The sequence below is a fragment of the Octopus bimaculoides genome, chromosome 16 (genome assembly GCF_046866305.1).
Source record: "Octopus bimaculoides isolate indiv1 chromosome 16, ASM4686630v1, whole genome shotgun sequence".
In the NCBI taxonomy this organism is placed as follows: domain Eukaryota; kingdom Metazoa; phylum Mollusca; class Cephalopoda; order Octopoda; family Octopodidae; genus Octopus; species Octopus bimaculoides.
Window position 1 is genome coordinate 30156581 of NC_142943.1, and position 20000 is coordinate 30176580.

At 37.4% G+C, this 20000-nt stretch overlaps 1 protein-coding gene across 1 annotated transcript in view; it reads right to left on the reverse strand.

Moving 5' to 3' along the window:
* The window catches only part of LOC106872655 (beta-1,3-galactosyl-O-glycosyl-glycoprotein beta-1,6-N-acetylglucosaminyltransferase), a 37170-nt gene that overhangs the window by 7703 nt on the left and 9467 nt on the right, over window positions 1-20000 (reverse strand). Inside the window, exon 2 of the mRNA XM_014919718.3 lies at window positions 7924-9092. Coding sequence (XP_014775204.1) covers window positions 7924-9019 — 1096 coding nt within the window. The 5' untranslated portion in view covers window positions 9020-9092. The remainder of the gene's footprint in view (window positions 1-7923; window positions 9093-20000) is intronic.

The following is a 20000-nucleotide window of genomic DNA, read 5'->3' on the forward strand; positions in this document are numbered from 1 at the left end:
CAAATCGTCTGTGCAGGAGGTTGTTCTGCAAAAAATTACGGAACCCTCATCTGTCGTTTACGATAGAAGAATTCACTGTGTGGTGTGTGTATGTGTGTGTGTGTGTGGGGTCTCTCTCTCTCTTTCTCTCTCTCCCTTCCTCTCTTTTTCTTTCTCTCTCTCCCCTTCTCTCTATATATGTACTTAAACATAAATATATATACATATGCATATGTATATATATACATATATATATATATATATATATATATATATATATATATATGTGTGTGTGTGTGTGTGTGTGTGTGTGTATGTGCACTGTATACATAATATATATGTATATATGTTTATACATATGCGTATATGTGTACATATATGCGTATATGTAGATATACATATATATATGCGCGTGTGCGTGTGTTTGTATCTATGTATATCTGCATACACGTGCATATCTACACATACATACACATGTAAATATTGTATATATATGTATAGCTAAAAAGGTGCAGCTGAAGCTAATCCTAAGCTGACATTAGTCCATTGTAGTTTTGTCGCTTGATCCCGCATGTGACATTTCACATGTGCCACTGAGGATGTCTTTGTGACCACAGTGCATGGGTCACTTCCTAGTGACTCGGCATCCACTCTAAGTAAAGTCTTTTTTTCTGCAGAATAAAACAATTTCTGAGTTTTTAAGCAGCGAAAGGTAAAGATAAGGTATAGTTGCATGACAAGTACAAGGAATATCATTGCAGATAGTATATGATCCCAAATCACATAATAATTCCGAGAATCAGGAAACCTATTCTGCGAATCAGGAAACCTATAATTGCTAAGCGTGATTGCTCTCGTGTCACCTCCACTCGATACTGGTAACTTCCTCGTATCACAGTTTCAAGCACCGGCACTGAAATCATATATGATATTTCAAAGTTCACAATATTGACTACTTTAACGTCAACGAGTACAAACTTTGTGATAATTACTTTAGGACACACCAATGGTAAAAATATTCTATCTTCACAAAAACAGCAGACATGTTAATTATTAAGTATCACACAGTGAGACCGAGTTCAGTTTTCTATCCCTAGAAAAATTATCAGGTCATTACATCCAACCATCTAGCCAACTTGTAAGCCAGCCAGACAGCCAGCCAGTTGGGGCAGCTTATATGAGTATTGCCTGTCGATAAAATCATGAAACTCTCAGTAACAGAATGCTGTTAACTAGAACTGCATCCTTACATATTTGTGATATTATTATGATTTTTTTATACCTTTAACTGTGCCGATTTCTCTTTTACTTTGTTCACAGCAATACCATGTATTGGTGGTGGTGATGCTTGTTATATTGGTAAAGCTAATGATGGTGGTAACGGAAACGATGATGATGGTGTTGAAGGTAATGCTAATGATCAGGACTGATGAAGAAGATTTCCAATATTTTTAAATATTGATTTTTTTTAATGATAATGATGATACATTTTGATGATTTCCTGCAATTTAAATATCGATTTCTTACAATAATTATGTTGACGATGATGATAATGGATGGTTGTGGTGGTGGTGCTAATGATGATGATGATGATGACGATGATGATGATGGAAGTGGTGGTGGGATGTTAATGATGATAATGATAACGGTAGTGGTCGTGGTGGATGTGGTGATGAGATGGTGATGATGGTTGTGGTGATTGTGGTGGTAGTGGTGATGGTGGGATGGGTGATGATGAGGGAGAGTAAGAGGGGGGCAGATTCCTTGAAAGGTATGGAGTGACTAAATAGAAAGACAGGTCCATCTTTGGCACTGCAAGGTTCTTCTACATCGTCGAACGACCTGCAATAAGATGCTGCCAATTTTTTCTCGAATAACACACCTCTTAATAAAAAGGACACATTAAACAATGTAGTCTTATACATTCTGTATCGGGAAAAAAGATGGGATGGTCAGAGTTGGAACGCTTTGATTATAGGTTTGTTCGATCAGAACTGACCTATGGTTCAACCAAAACAACAACAGCTATAAGATTGCGACGGCCAACAACGAGCAATGTAGCGTTAGATACTCTTAGAAGAGGGAATGGTCATAGGTGGAACGCTTTTAATTATGGGTCTGTGAAACTCCTCAGACAGTGTTGACCTGGGCCCAAGCAACAACTTTCATAAAGCTATCATTTGTGACAAAACCATAACAACAACAACAACAACGACAATAACAACAATACAACAAAAACAATAACAATATCAATGACATCAACAGCCATACTACGACAAAAACAACGGGATTAACTTGCTTCAACGACAGCAATAAAAGAAAACGCAATAATGATATTAATAATAACGGGCTTTCAGCCATTTTTCAACGAAGTCCTTTGATTGCGATATGATAACGTTAAGTTATGCCTCATTAACTTGATTTTATAATTAAATGAGAGTCAGGAGTCGTAATTAACCGAATTAATTGATTGACACTTGAAGTATAAACACTTGTGTCTCACATCCCTTCTCTGAAGCAATTAAAATTTGTACTGTGGATGTGTAACGGTCAATCTCTGTTCGCAATTCACCGTTGGATCGTTTGAGCTTTCACCAAGTTTTGCTTTATCGTTTTCTCTTTTTTTTTATACCCTTTCTTTTATCATGTTGTTGTATAATGATTTCTAACTTAGGCACTAGCCACAGGCTGTCTTATAACATTATAACCCCTTAATGGCTCGAGCGAAGCAATTCACTGAGATCTATCTATCTATCTATCTATCTATCTATCTATCTATCTATCTATCTATCTATCTGTCTGTCTGTCTGTCTGTCTGTAGGCAGCACTTCTGAGTCTGTGTATAAGCTTGTATATGATTGGGGTTCTGAGGGACGGCAAACTCAAGGGCTACCCCGAGCAGCACATACACAAGCTACACTACTGGTGGAGCGTACTCTCCTGTGTTTATGTACGTCTATTCATTGCGTACCTTCTCTTTTGTGCCATGCATGAAACGCTATATTCAGACCTTATAATTGTACTCAAAAGACGTAACATTTATTTTCATCTCGGTGAGATTCATTAACGACTTAACGACTTATTTGATAGCATAAAAGACGCACAGGCATGTTAGGGTCACTCCAATCTCAACAGTGCATATTCATTAAAAAATGGTTTTAGAGAATTAAAGAATGTAATACAAACCCAACTTCTTTTTCGAGATATTTTTAATACGGTACTTTGTCTTCACTTTCTGATTTTTTAGCAAAAGATCTCCATGCCCTTCCGTATCTCGAATGATAACTAAATTATCTTACCAGACAAAAACGATTGTTTGCCCACCTTTCGGGACCCAGTCCTCTAATATAGTGATTCTCAATTGTTTTTACTCAAACGGCTCTGTCTTTGATTTTGCAAATTCATCAACGCTTCTCTCTAATTCAAGTAGTTTATTTTTTAATTTATATTTCTCTAGCCATTTGAATTAATCTTTAATGCAAAACATAGAAATGAAGGTTCAGATCTAGTTAAAATGAAATCCCAAGGGGCGTTGCAGCCCCTTTGAAAAGCAACGGTCTAATGGTATCCTCATTAGTGTGAGATGAAAACTCGACTAATTTAATTATCAACTTTGAGTTATTAATTTACGGCGGAAAATACGAAGAAAAAGCAGATAGAGGTGTGAAATACTTCGCTAATGATTTTGTTTTTAATTAAAACAAGTAAATCGATTCGTTGATTGCAGGAAGAGTTTACGACGCGTCCACCACCACCACTAATGATGCAATCAGATTCGATTAGGAGATGCTTAAACGAAGCATTGATATTCTGGTGGCGTCGATGGAAGCAACAGCTTACACCAGCGACGACGACGACAGCAACAACAACAATAAAAGTGACAGTGGCGACAACTACCGGACTACTTGTGCCTGTACCGAAACCTTCCAACTTTCTAAATGAATTCCATATCTTTAGAAATAGTTCAGAGGAGCAAAACACACACACACACACACACACACACACACACACACACACACACACACACACACACACACACACACACACACACTCACATTTGGTGTTAGCAATTGAAAAAAAGGGCACTTAAACTTTTCCTGAAGATCCTGTGCACCTACAGGTGAAACTCGACTGACTTGACCCAAATAATATATATATAAAGGGACAGAGAGAGAGAGAGAGAGGGGGAGGGAGAGAGAGAGAGCGAGAAGAAAGAAAGATGCGAGTGAGAGAGATAAGTTTGATAACAGAAAGACAGGCAGTCAGAAAGCAACAAAAGATAAAGATTAGAAAATATATATGCGCACACACGCGCGCTTACGCACACACACATACACACACTCACACACACACACACGTACATACATACACATGTACATTTAAAGACAGAAAGAGATCGAGAGAGGGGGGGGGAAGAAGCGGAGAGAATGAGATAGAGAAAGAGAGAGACAGAGACAGAGACAGACAGACAGACAAACAGAGAGAAAGGCTGATGGAGAGGTGAGAGATAGAGTTCATCGCTAAAAGCGTTAGAGATACTGCATAATCAACGAGTATTTCGTTGGTGTAAAGTGCTGAAACTAGAAACGTCCACTGGGATCAAGAAGTGTTAGATTTTGAAAGAGAGGAACAAAACTCTTGCTGAACACGCCATACGCGCTACCTTTGACGATAGTGATCTTGTGTGGCGGCGGTGTTTTAGCTCGAAACTGTTTCAATTAGTTTGGCTGTCATGTAAGCACAGTGTTGTACATGTGCTGTGTGTTGTCCTGTTCTAGGAAGGCTGAGGTATAAGTTGCTCATAGAAACAGTATAGTGAACTGTAGTACTAAACTGTGGTATCTATTTACAGTTAGGTGGAATGGACTGTTGTCATTTAAGTGTCTTGGTCATGGACACAGTACAATGAACTACATACATTGTGGTTCCTACATGCAACCAGATAGACTTTTCTATTGACAGTTAAGTGTGTTGGTCATGGACAAAATACCGCACACTTTATTACAGTATAATACCTACATACAGCTAGATGGACTGGATCGTTGATAGATAAGTGTGTTCTTCATGAACACAATATATTGAACTATACTACACCGTGGTATCTACAAACAGCTAGGTAGACTAGATTGTTGACAATTAGGCGTTTTGGCCATGATTGGTCATAATCTTTAATGAACAACTTTCGGAGGTTTTATAACACATACCATGACACAGAATTGTATTCAAAAGTAGCAACAGATTTCACAAATTCCTCACCCTAAAGTTAGCATTACCCGAGAATGGCTTCAGCATGAGAACTCCCTCTCTAACATTGTATGTCTTTGCTGAAGGTGATGTAGAAGAGAAACTAGGAGACCTCTAAAGATCAGAGCAGAGGAACATTGGAAACTGTTTATGAGAGGAGGAAGAACATCTAAGTGAGGAATAGCTGAATGCATTTGATGTCAGAAAGGAAACCAAACACCGCTGTGGAATAAAATTTCCATAATCGATAGAGAACCACAATTGAAATTCAGAAAAATCAAAGACACACCACAAAAAACGCTTACTGATAACAGAAACAGCAAGCCTAGAAATAACATTAGTTTGATGTGGCTGCCGTAACTGAAAATATATATTTAAATAACGTAAACATCTGCTTCTAAAGGTTCATGCATCAGTGGCCAGGTGGTTTAAAGCTTTTATTAACTTGAGCTTACAAAATGAAGATTCCTAGATCTAATCCGGTTTCGTAATATCTACATTGGTGAAGGCATGGCGATGTTGCTAAGAACCTTGCATTGCAACGATGGCATTTCAGTTTTAGTACCACTGCCCAGCTTGATGTGTAAGTATCTTCCACTATGGCTCTGGGTCAAGCAATACCTTGTAAGTGAATTTGGTAGACGGAAACTAACGAAGACCGCCGTAACAGAATAAAATAATATATATGTGCATGTGTGTGTGTGTATATATATATGTGTGTGTGTGTGTGTGTGTGTGTGTGCGCGCGCACAGACACACACACGCACACATACACATGTATATATATTTATATATGAGTGTGTGTGTGTATATATATATATATATATATATATATATATATATATCATCGTAAATATACAGGGATTAGCATTGAGTTGCTTCTCCAACATACTGAAAATTTAGAAATAGCAGTCAAAAAACTATTGATTCTAAACTACAAATTTTTCTCTAAATGGATGGCGATATTTATGGCGCACGGTATAGATTAATATCTTAACCGCGAAACGTTCGTATCCAATTAACTAAAGGCAGGTTTGTTTTTGCTTTACACTCTGGTTTTTTGTTCTATGTGCGCCATAAATATCGCCATCCATTTAGAGAAAAATTTGTAGTTTAGAATCAGTAGTTTTTTGACTGCTATTTCTAAATTCCCTGCCCTTATTCTTGTATAATTTATATTTGATACCTCTAAGTTAGATGGTTAAACCGTAATCCCTTCACACGGGACTTTTTTTCATACGGGACTATTTTGTGACGCACATGGAATGGATTTCTTTTGAGATGGGATGCCTGAACTCGCTAGCCGATGAATTCGTAAGTGCCTTTTCTTCTCGTTGATTTTTGGCGTCGCATGGCCAGAAATTACCGTGAATTTTTTAGAGACACTTTCAGATTTATCAGAATATTGGGCTGATGAGACGGAATAGATTAATATCTTAACCGCGAAACGTTCGTATCCAATTAACTAAAGGCAGGTTTGTTTTTGCTTTACACTCTGGTTTTTTGTTCTATGTGCGCCATAAATATCGCCATCCATTTAGAGAAAAATTTGTAGTTTAGAATCAGTAGTTTTTTGACTGCTATTTCTAAATTTTTAGTATGTTGGAGAAGCAACTCAATGCTAATCCCTGTATATTTACGATGATAAATGATTTTACCGATAAAGGTTTTTTTCATACTGAGCTACTTGGCAAAATTGTTAATTATTAATTCTATTACTAATTGACGATTCCCTGCCCTTATTCTTGTATAATATATATATATATATATATATATATATATATATATATATATATATATAGGCGGACTAGGCATTCCTTCCGTTTTTTTTTTTTCTTTTCATAAACCCACGTTTTCAGCTACGAAGATTCCGAATCTGTAAAAAAATTAGCATTTCAAAATTTAATTTTAAGTTTCTTAATTTTACACTTTATTTTAGAATTTTTTGGGGGCGGCGAAATACATGGAAAAATACGGAAATTATGATTCTGAAAAAACTTTTTTTTAAATTTCAATTTTTCAAAAAAAAAAAAAACATGCCTCCCCCACCCCTCGCAAATGTACGGCATATACACAGGATGTTTTTAAAACTTTCCGCCCATGGCGTATGCGAAGGGGTTTTCCAGCCCACGCATTAAATAGGCCTTCAAGAAATGTCTCCTCATGCCCCCTCATTGAAATTGAAATTAAAAAGATCTTTTTTTTTTTAACGAAATCATAAATTCCAAATTTAAAAGAAAATTTTTTCAGAATCATAATCTCCGTATTTTCCCGCGTGTTTCGCCCAAAGAACTCTCCCCAAAAAGTGAAAAATGAAGGAATTGTGGTGGGGAGGAATTAAATTTTGAAATCCCAATTTTTTTACAGACTTGATCGGTCCGTCTTGTCCGCCTATATATATATATATATATATATATATATATATATATATATATATATATATATATATATATATATATATATATATATATATATATATATATATATATGTATATATATATATATGTATGTATGTATGTATGTATATATATATATATATGCATGTATGTGCATATATATATATATATATATATATATATATATATATATATTGTTTCTTTTTAAATACACTACTACATCTAAAACAAAAAAGACGAGATGCTTGCTCACACTTTTAATTATATAAGCATTATAAAAAAAAAACTCGTTAGCTTTACTTACCTTTGTATCCTCCAGGTGTGTTGAGGTGTTTATTAATTTGGAGATGGTTCAACGTGGCCCAGTAGTATTCATCCGGACTGGAGATGTCTTGCATCCATTGAAGAAGATCTCGAGCTCGTTTGTCAAAGAGAATATACTGGACAAAACTCTTGCTGAACACGCCATACGCGCTACCTTTGACGATTGTGATCTTGTGTGGCGGTGGTGTTTTCCTTTTGTTCGTCCGTTTGATGTAACTAGTTTCGTCTTTACGTGAAAAGTAAATTGCATGACGGTATTGATATCGTTCTGGTAGCATCCGCTTTCCAGTGATACCTTCGATATCATTGGCTCCATTATAGACCTTCAGAATCTCTACGAGTTCAGCGTTGGTTTTAAGCGGGTACACTTGACTAGGTAGGTTGATAAAATATTTCCAACTGCCGTTTCTCGATATGAGATCCATCATGCAGTTGATGTCGGCTTGCAGACGAGAAAATGATGAATAGACGACCTCTTCAAGTTTGGAAGCGATGAATACATTATCAAAACACGTGACCAATTGTATGACTGCATAGTGGAGTTGGAACGGTGACTTGGCATCGATATGCAAACAGTACCAGTTATGAGGCCGATAAATGGCACGTAAAAGTTTTTCAACTTGGACAAAATCTTTATAAAACAAAATGCTGTAAGCAAGTGGGAACTTATGTTCTTCCGGAGAAATATCTAGAATATAATTGTGTTTCTTTTTAAAGCTATCACAGTCTGAAAACTGTCGAAGGATTTCATCTTCCGGAGTTGGCTTCATATCCTTCATCACATTCAATGCATGCACTAATTCTGTTTCGTTCATGTTAAAGATGGCTTCACAGTTTACCGTCTTTACGAGACGGTTTTCCGGATCACAATAAGACGGCCGATTATCTGACGCCTTTCGAATCGTGCCGCCTGCATGACCCGACCCGCCAGAGTCTCTGTCGTCTGCCGAAGTGTATTTCCTCATTACGTGACTTGAAAAAGAGTTCAGTTTGAAGACTGCATATGTGAAGGTACAAGTACCAGTAAAGAACAGGACTATTAACAACTTCTTCCATTTCCGACTGATACTGCTCATGGTTTTGTTCCGTTTCCGTTTTCCTCCGCTCTGTTTTTTACGGGAACTGGGCCGTGACGATGATCGTTTCGACCTGAAAATGTAGATTGCCATATATAAATATACATATATATACACATATATTCATAGTTTCTGATTTAGGTACGAGGCCAATAATTTTAATGGAAAGGGGCGAGTCGATTGAATCGAGCCCAACACTCGACTGTTTGTATACTTTATCGACCCCGGGATTGGATGGAGTAAATAAACAATGAAAGTGACCTTGCCAGGATTAAAACTTTGAACATACAACAAATATTGCAAGGCATTTTGTTCGACCGTCGAAAGGCTTTGTCAATCCAGCGCCCTGGATAGGCATACGCACGCACACGTGCGCGCGTGCACACACACACACACACACACACACACACACATATATATACATATATATAAATACACACACACACACACACACACACACACACACACACATATATATATATATATATATATATGCATATAGACCAGCAGATAAATATTACACACTTAATGGTCTTCAAAAATACATTTATTTTTTGCGCTCTTTCCTTTTCTCTTCATTACTTATTTCTTCTCTATACTCTAATTAATCTCCGTGTTTAAATATATACACACAACATTAATCAATATATACATAAATATATATTATCGACTATATATAAATACAGCTACAATATTATATTATCAGTGCTTCAAATATTTCGCCAATAAATGAACATAACATCAGATCATTAATAAGTTCTAGTTGTGACACTATAAGTAGCTTTACAAAACGTTTTAACTTCTGGTGAACACTCGGGCTTAGTTATCAATGTTCATTTGGTCCAGTCTAGAATACTTGATCACAAGTAATACATAAGACATGCGTAGCTATTGTTCCCGTGCGTGTGTATTATCACTTAGTATAATATTTATTTCTCTCCCTTTCTCCCGCTGTTTGTCTAATTACCTTTCCCTCCACCTCTCCTCTCTCTCGCTCACTTTCAGTATGTGCATGTAAGTGCATGCCTCTGTGTGTGTATATTTGTTCATCTAGGAATATATGTATATATGAATATGTATGTGTGTGTTCATGCGTGTGTGCGCTTGTGTGTGTAAGTGTATATATAGAGAATTCTATGCATGCTTATTATTATATTGTATTAAGCTGCGTTGTTTTGTGATCGGTATATTTACTATTTTATATAAATATGAACCCAAGTACACACAATCATATATATTCACAATCGTACACACACACATACACACACAAGCACACACATATATGTGTATACATGTACGTATGTATAATATGTATATATGTTCATGTATATATGTATGCATATATGTAAGTCCGTATGTATATATATATATATATATATATATATACATATATACAGCATAACATGTGTGTGTGTGTGTAGATATGTATGTATGTGTCGGTGTATGTATTGCAAAGTGCAGAGTAAATCAGAAGAACTGAAATAAATTTAGAAAGCTTTTAGTTGCGTTTACATTTTGCAGTTTTCTATCACAACTAAACACTTTCTAATATATATATATGTATAAGCAAGTTTATATATATATATATATATATATATATATATATATATATATATATATATATATATATATATATACAAAAAATACATAGGCAATGCGCACTCGCTATGCTAGAAACGTTAAAAACCCATTCCTCTTTCCACCTTTTCTGATCGTTAAACTAATACATTCCATGTGTACGTCCTCTTGCTGTTTTGTTATTGTTATTTTTTAATGTTTGTTTGTTAATGTTCAACTTTTAATATTCAATTTGACTATATGTGTGTGTATATATATATATATATATATATATATATATATATATATATATATATATATATAAATGAAATATTCAAACACTGAGATTTGAAGTTAGATGTCACTACCGTTCATATCACCTGTGGATAAATTCAAAATTTGATGATATCAGCAGTAGTAGCATGGGTGGAACGCAGTTATGATAGCTTTAAGGAGCTATGAAATATAAATTTGCACGAAGCGTAATGATGCTTAATGAGCATCTACCTGCTAGAAATAAGAGCTAAGTCTTAAATAATCCACCGTAGCGCACCAATATAGCAGAGAAAAACAGTATGCGAGGAAAACAGAAAGAATTAAAACATTTAACAGCACAAATAAAAATATTATGCAATTAGGGGTATCCGCAAACCAGGTTTCGGCTTTAGGTTATTCAACCTTGAGCCTCGTCAGTGTGGACTACCAGTTTAAATCCATGATAGATAAATCCATGATCTGTCTGCATTGTGCGTTATCGCATTGGCGACCACACAACTGTTTCTTCAGAAAATTCGAGGCCGTTCGAACAGAAATCACATATCATCATCATTATCGTTATGTGCAATTGATATAAGAAATCGAAAAGTAAATACGCAAGCAACCAAATAATCAAAAGAATATTGTCAATATCTTTATTTAAAATGGCCGTCGGTAGCAGCAGGCTGTGTAAGGAGTCAGACAAACTGTCTTATGGTGTGTTATTTTGTCTCGAGGTCATCTTTGCCTTTCGTCCTTCTGAGATCAATAAAATAAGAAGGAATCAGGTGTAGAGGATCGATACTACACGCCGCCATTATGAATTTATGGGTTTGTGTCTAAGTTTAAAAAAAGACAAACTTATCTATTGCAATTATTAATGAAGGAGAATAATTTCTTCTATAATGCTTCAGGGCCTAGAGGAACAGAAGGAAAACAAAATACAGCAGACTGTGGGACAAAAGTCAACAAAAGGTGCAGGCATGCTTGTATGGTAACGAGCTTGCTTCCCAATCACATGGCCTCGGGTTCAGTCCCACTGAGTGCCACCTTGGGAAAGTGTCTTCTACTATAGCCTCGGGCCTACCAAAGCCTTTTGAATGGATCTGGTAGACGGAAACTAAAAGAAGCCAGTCGAATATATATATATATATATATGTGTGTGTGTGTGTGTGCATGTGTGTGCGTGCGTTTATGTGTGTGTGTTCGTGTTGGTGTGTTTACGTCCCCGTAACCTAGTGGTTCGGCAAAAGAACTGATAGAATGAGTAACGGTCTTTAAAAAGAAAATAAATACTGGGATCGATTAGTTTGACTAAAATTCTTCAAGGCGGTGCCCCAGCATGGCCGCAGTCTAATCGCTGAAATAAGTAAAGGACAAAAATAATAAATATTAATGAAATGTTCTTCATAAGGGGGAAAACAACAGAACGTCGGATACTCCCGAACTCCAGAAAGTTCCGGATTATTCTGATACATCAAAAGCCTTAAAAATTGCTGGTTTCCAGTTTCTAGCCCCTTGTTTACGGCTATATATTCAGTATAGGCCTATTTAAACTCATCAGTTTTGTCACTCTCACCTTCTATTCATAAAACACATTATTGCGATAAAACGCTGAATACCCCAGGTCATGGCTCCATGGCATCTGACTGCACTGTTATGACTTGTGACTTAGAGTGGAAGGGTGTTAATATTATGAAGAACAGGGGAGACTACCTATCTGCTCCAATACTAGGAACGTAGTACTTCTAGCTATCGCTGGGAAGTCCCTGAATAAGATCATTCTCCAAATATTGACCCAACCAACAAGGCTATGAAGGACCGCTGACAATGCTCCTCTCTGATGAAATGAAGCCGGGTTGAATGAGACCGTGACAACCTCTTGAAATTAAAAATTCAAGAATTTAAATAAAAAATTGTATTTTACTGGAAGTGTCCCAGACCGGCCCCATTTATGATACAGCATGGAGCGGAAACAAAATGTCAAATTACGATAAACAGAATAGTTTGTCATGGTAGGATTTGGATCGTCAAATAGTTATGATGAATGACAATGTCTGGTGGCCTGCGCGTTACGTTCGTTACGATCATACTAATATTGGTATTAGTTCTCATGCATCTTTATTAACTTGTGTTCGCATTTGCATATAAACAGCAGAGTAAATAGAATAGTATTCAAGAGCTATCTAATGGGATAAGTACAACTTTTCACTGCATAATATGCTAAATAGTAACGCGAAGACCGTTTATAATTGTTTAGAACAAATTAAATAGGAAGAATTAAAACGCCTTATCCCAAAGCTGACTGACATAATTTCGAGGTGAATCTCCTGCCATTTCCCAAAAAACACGTTGAAAGGTGATAACATGTGTTATGGAATTGAGTGACCTAATTCTGTGTAACGCCAGAGTTCGTTCTGTGAGGAAACGTAGAAAAGAGTGAGAAAGCAACTCACGTAGTAGAGCGACAAAGCTTCGTGTAGACTTCTGGATGACTCTGCCTGGGGTTCAATTTACCAGCTTTTTATAACCCCAACAGAGTTTCTAGAAAGTTCGACCAAACGATTTAACAGGAAAGTTCCACCTCACCATCGGGTTCTCGCTACAACAGCAATGAATATCCGTCGGCTTCGACGCTGAGAAGTAGTTATTCGATCGCCCGAAATTACCTGCAAATTGGATAAGCGTGTAAGTGGCTGAGTATTCCACAGACATGTATATCCTTAAAGTAATTCACAGGTGCAATCATCATAACACACTGTGTGAGAAGACTCTATCTTTCGAATTACATATCACTCAACGAGTTTCTATATAGTTTCCATGTGTCTGAGGTAATGGAAAATGATGTTTGTCGAAGATGTCACGCAGTGGGTTCGAACCGTTGACCATTCGGCCACACTGCATTCACATGGAAAATATGAATATATAATGCACTAAATAAAATTAAATCTAAACACATAATATATTCACTTCACAAAACGTATTGAGTATTTTACAATCTGCACAAACACAAACACACACACACACACACACACACACACACAAGCTCATATATATATATATATATATATATATATATATATATATATATATATATATATATATATATATATACATCAGACATGCATGAGCACACATGTGTGTGTGTTTGTGCACGCGCGTTACGAGAGAGTCTACTTCCTGTCTGGTCAGCTGAATTTCCGCATCTAGCGTACATCTTGCTATTGTTATTGGTGACATCAATATATCGGATGGCGGTGGCGGCAGTGGTGGCAGTGGTGCGGGGGTGGTGGTGATGATAGTGGTGTTAGTGGTGGTAGTAATGGAGGAATAGTAGTACAGAGGGCTTTTGCAGTGGGAAGGGCATCGATGGTGGAAATGGGAGGAGACGTGATAGTCGGAGTGATGTCGGTGATGATGGTAGTGGTAACGAATGATGATGATGATGGTGGGGGGGGTGGTGGTGGTGGTGATGATGTTCATGGTAGTGATAGTAGTTTGTGGTATGGTAAGGGCGGTGGTGACAGCAGGGGGTGGTTAACAGAGTAGTGTGAAGGTATTGGTGAATGTAGTTAGGATAGTGAAATTGGAGCAGTGGCAACACCAACACCCCCACAATCGCTACCACCTTTTCCACCACCACCACCACCACCGCCGCCACCACCACCACCGCCATCACCGCCATCACCACTGCCAGGAACAGCAACAACCGTGGCAATGATGTGATTGGTTCTCCGTCGGCGTCTCCGATGAGCATTCGAGTGTTCGATTAACTGAATTCCTTGTGAAATTGGCGTGTGAGTAGCTGAGAATTCCATACACACGTGTACACTTGATGCAAATGCTCAGGCCAAATCAGCGTGGTACTACGTGGACTTTACAATACTGCAGTTTGCGGGGAGGGAGAGAGAAAAAGAGAGAGAGAGAGAGAGAGAGAGAGAGAGAGAGAGAGAGAGAGTGAGAGAGTGAGAGAGAGAGAGAGAGGGGGCAGACAAAGAGCGAGAGAGAGAGACAGAGTGAGATAGAGAAAGACAAAAGAGAGGAAAAGAGAGAGAGACAGACAGACAGAAAGAAGGAGAAGAAGAAGAAGAAGAAGAAGAAGAAGAAGAGGAAGCATTGCTTTCAGCACTCGAGTGGTATCTTATTTTATGATCCCTTCCCCACCGCCTCGCCAAAAAAAAAAAAAAATGAATAGAAATATTAAATTGAGAAAAAAAATTAAAGGTTTAGCTGGCATTCGCAGGATTCGATCTCAGAAAGCCAGAACGAATGATTCCTATGACCCTGACCATTCGCTGCCTTAAAACTATTACTAACAACAACAACAACAACAATAGTAGCATCAACAACAACCCTACCAACAACAAAAATAGCAGCGCAAAACCACACCAATAGCAACCACAATAACAACCGCAGACCACAGCAATAACAACAAGCTTAACTATAACAACAACCACCACCGTCACCCCACCATTACCACTACCACTACTACTACTACTACCACCACCGCCACCACTCAGTTATATATATATACGAAATTGAGATAACTAGTGTCGTTGTTGTTATTGATGTTGCTGTTGTTGTTTAGTTCCACGTCGGCTCTAATAGCGCAGCATTGTGATTAAAGGGAATCCAACCGCAACCATCGCATCTTACTTTCTGTACATCTAAGTCTGCTACCTTGAAAGTATCCCTTTTTTCTAAAACAGTAGATATAAAGGTAGTAGTAGTAGTAGTAATAGTAGTGGTCTAGTGGTAAGGTGGTAGTGGTGGTGATGGTGGTGGTGGTGTGTGTGTGTGTGTGGAGGGCGTGCGTGCGTGTGTGTGTCGTTGATGCGTATGGGGGGGGGGGGGTGATGAAAGGTAAATGACAGGGACCGTGAGGTCTGGCGCTTGTGGCAACCGACGGTATTTATCCCATGTACAGCCGCTCTTTCCTTCTTAGCATTTTCCTGTCGTTATTTGCATGATATTGAGGTAAAAGAAAAAGATGTGAAAGTTTAAAAAAACAAAACAAAGCAAAAAAAAACAAAAAAAAACTATTGTTTAGTTTTTCTCGTTAATTTACATGTTTAGAGGGAAAAGAACCGTTTGTCTCCTTTTACAGACGACGCTAGTTATGGACATATGTTTCGGTCTTTCAGACCTTATTAGTGTAATATTAATCCAGCCAAGCCTAATAAGTTGACAAGCTTTTCTCTGTATAAAAAGACTTACAATTATTTTAGTCCTGAATAATTTGAATGGTTACAAATAAAAATGTGCCAAGGAAAGTAACTCGAATGGGCTGATGACATGAAATTAATGGGTGATATATTGAAAGCAGGACCATACATAAAAATGTCTTTGATTAAAGTGTCGGATTGTCTTTCTCTATTCTGGAATAATTCACGACGGATCCAATATAATGTTTATTAAAACATGCTGTCGTTATTGTTATTGTTGTTGTATTGGCCACGTGTGGTGCTTGTGACTGATCTAAGTGTTACGTGGCTCGGCTTTCTTTATTATTCATTCAACAAGTACAATGGATGTTGCTTTTTCTATTTTTGTCTGCAGTGTGTGTGTGTGTGTGTGTGTGTGTTGTGTTAATGCGTGTAATGGTCGGTAGCATTTTATGGTCTCTTATGCTGGTAATGCATATCGAGACGATTGGATTGATAAGTACTATTTTTAATCTATTTGTTTTGAGCAAAGTTTGTAAGTGGTTTAATGTAGGGTTCTAGTGGTTCTGACAGACTGTCTGTGGCGTCACATGTGTATGATATTTTGTTTGTTTTAAAAATTTTAGAAATGACATGTATATGCAGATTTAAAAGAATGGGAGATAGTACGAATCACCGTGGTACACCATTCGGGTTATTACATATTCTGGTTATGTCATGTCAATACAGGTTAAAAAGAACAGGTGACAAGACGAATTCTTGTACACCATTCAAGAAATAGCATACGTGTAGATACAGGTTAAAAAGAAGAGTGATAGGATGGATTCTTGCGGTACACAACTCGAGTAATTACATACGTGTAGGTACAGGTTAAAAAGAACGGGTGACAGAACGGATCGTTGTGGTACATCATCCGAGTAAATACATATATGTAGCTACAGGTTAAAAGGAACAAGTGACAAGACAGATCCTTGTGGTGCACCATTCGGGGAGCTACATATGTACATTAATACCTCGATATACGAGTTAATTTGTTCTCGGAGACCGCTCGTGAAGCAGAACAATATTTTCCCACAGTAGCAAAGTTATAAATCGTAATTCGTTCCCAGAAAAATATTTTACCTGTAAAATTTATAATACTCGTAAATAAATTCCAATAAAACAACAGTAGAATGTAAAGAATATTTTATGTAAAGTAAAAAAAAATGTCAAAATCATTTATAATAAAAAATATTATTATGATCGTTTTCTGGATCACTTTCACTCGCACTAGGCAATCGCACCATCACTTGTAGACGCAATCGCCGATTCACAAGCACTCGTAGACTAACTTGTAGATTTCTTTTTAGAGAACAAATCTAGAGCTGTTTGCTTAGAAGAAGCCTTTTTTCGCTTTCTATAAATTTCTCGGTAGCATGCAGAAGCATTTGTTATAGAAGTAGAAACTTTTGCACTTCATTCAAAATTTGGATCTTGTACTTGAAAAATAAACTCGTGAACCCGGGGCCTCTTAAAGTGAGGTAATACTGTAATTACATGTATCATGGTGCCGGACAGACGGGATTTAAGTTGTTTCTTAAAGAAAGATATGGAGTATTCTATTCATAAGTAAGTAACGGGGAAGGGAAACAAACGTTTTAATGATGTCTTTGGTAGTTCGGACGATGTAAGTTACAGAATCGGCTAAAGGTAACAGCAACTCAGGTGACTTTCCGTGGGGGCGCTACGAGCTAAAGGGATGTCTGGGATCTTCCCAATACAAAAGGTAAATAATTTGAAAATAGAAAAGAAATGGAATAAAAATAATAGTGAAGTGAAGCTTATTTTTAAAATGTTTTATTGGTGTGTATGGAAATGGAGGGAGAAGACGATGCTTAATAAATGGGAAGATTTGAAACTTTGACGTTGTATTCGAACTTTGTTGGAGCTTGTATTATTGTAGCGAACACTTTAACTCTTATATTTGTAGTTTAACTTCCAAGAGACTCAAAGCGCTGCTTAGACGAGATGCTAGTAGCCCTAGAGCCACCCCTGTGCATGTAAGATTCTGTTGTTGTTGTTATTGCTATAATCATCTTCCATTCTTTGAGAGTTCAAAAGAGGATAATGACATCAAGGCCGTGTCTTTGGTAGATATAGGGAAAATAGGAGCGAGTATTTCTGTAATGAACACACACCGCCTAAAAGAAGAGGTGTTCTCCAGTGGCGAAAAACAACAGTGATCAGATTATTACGTTAGAATTTGGCAACGTATTAAGAATGATAGATACGATATTGTTTGAATTCTCGGTATTCTGCATGCACCTCATGAATTATTTGTTTGGCAGACATCTACTCGCATCACAAATAGTTTGTTTGCTAGTTCTTATAAACAAGAGATTGTGCTTTTACGAGATTCATTCGTCCAACCGTGGCATAGCTTCCACTAGGGAGACAGAAAGGCGTCGAAACACCATAATGTCTCGAACTTTTTTTACACCAGTGAATCGCGTGTGTTATGAACATACATTGCCTAAGCGAGAAGCTGTTTTCTGTGGACGAAAAACAACAGCAGTCAACAATCTATAGAACATATTAAAACAATAAACTATTGTTTGAATTTTCACTGTTCTGCGGGCACCTCATAAATTGTTAATAACAGTTATTTTAGTACTTTAAAAATCAATTCAAACAAAATATATTTCAACAGAAATATTGTAACGAAAAGACTAAAACATAATGGCTAAAACATAAGAGCTAAAACATACCTCAATTCATTGCGGTCTCTGTGAGTATTTTAGGTGTATATTTGTGACTTTAGTGGATCCCTAGGGTCGTGATTTCTCCGTTGATCAGCTGATTGAAGGAGTTTCCAAGGTAATTGTTGAGCTGGAAGTGTACTCACAGTCGGTTTGCTTTTTAAAGTCCCAGTAATTGATTTTTGGGAAACTGCTTGATAACAAAATATGTTTGTTGCTGCTGGAGAGTCGTTACGTTATTTGTAGTTACTATGGTGGTGTGTGAAGAGGTATGACCATTGTTGATGTCGAGATTGTTCTTTTTGTAACTTGTTGGAACAAAAGAAAGAGGCAGGCTCTTTAGGTCCTGCGAGACTGATGTCATTAATGTTCCTCTTGCACCTTTATACGTTGATGTTCACGGTGAAGATATGAGAAGGGAGGGGGGAATTGCAGGGGGAGCGACGTTCTTGGAAAGGAGAGCTGGGCATAGATGTCGAAGTGATCAGTGCAAGGCATCAGAGGAAGAGTTGGACACAAGAAGAGGAGGGTGAGGAGGATGGGGGGGTGAGGACAAGAAGTATGAGGAGGAAAGGAGAGGAAGAAGAGGAGGACGGACGATTGGATTTGAAATGCTTGAGGTGCGAGGCGGAGGAGAAAGAAGTGGGAAAGAGGAGGAGGAAAAGGAGGATAGACAAGAGGCGCATTCCTGATCCACTGATGGTGCCCGAGCCCAGCGAGTTCCAAGGAGTAAATGTTATTATAGTAACGGTAAAAAAAAAAAAATAATAAAACATCAAAGAGAGAACACAGCACACGGCACACTCTTGGAGCCAGACTTTATGCCGATCAGTCGGGCGGCACTTTTAATAGATGGGGTTCTAGGATGTCATGTGTACAGCAGCAACACTGTCACAGGTCTGAGAGCAATATTCTAATTACTTTGTGTATTTTTACTGCTTGTTCTCGGGTTTAATGTCTTCATACAAATGACTGATAGTTGGAGTTTCGTTTTTCTAGGTTGTATTCGGTATTTCCTTGTTTAGCTTATTGATACTTATTGAAGGTGAGCCATATTTCTCTTTGTTACAAGATGTCTGATTTTTATCATATCAGCTGTTACAGTTGTTATTCGAATTAAATTAGTTTACATGACTTTGTGGGGACGTGTATTTTTGTTGGGTGATGATTTGGCTATAAATATTTAGCTACATATGCGCACTCATGTATTTATATCTATCTATCTATCTATCTATCTATCTATCTATCTATCTATCTATCTTTCTT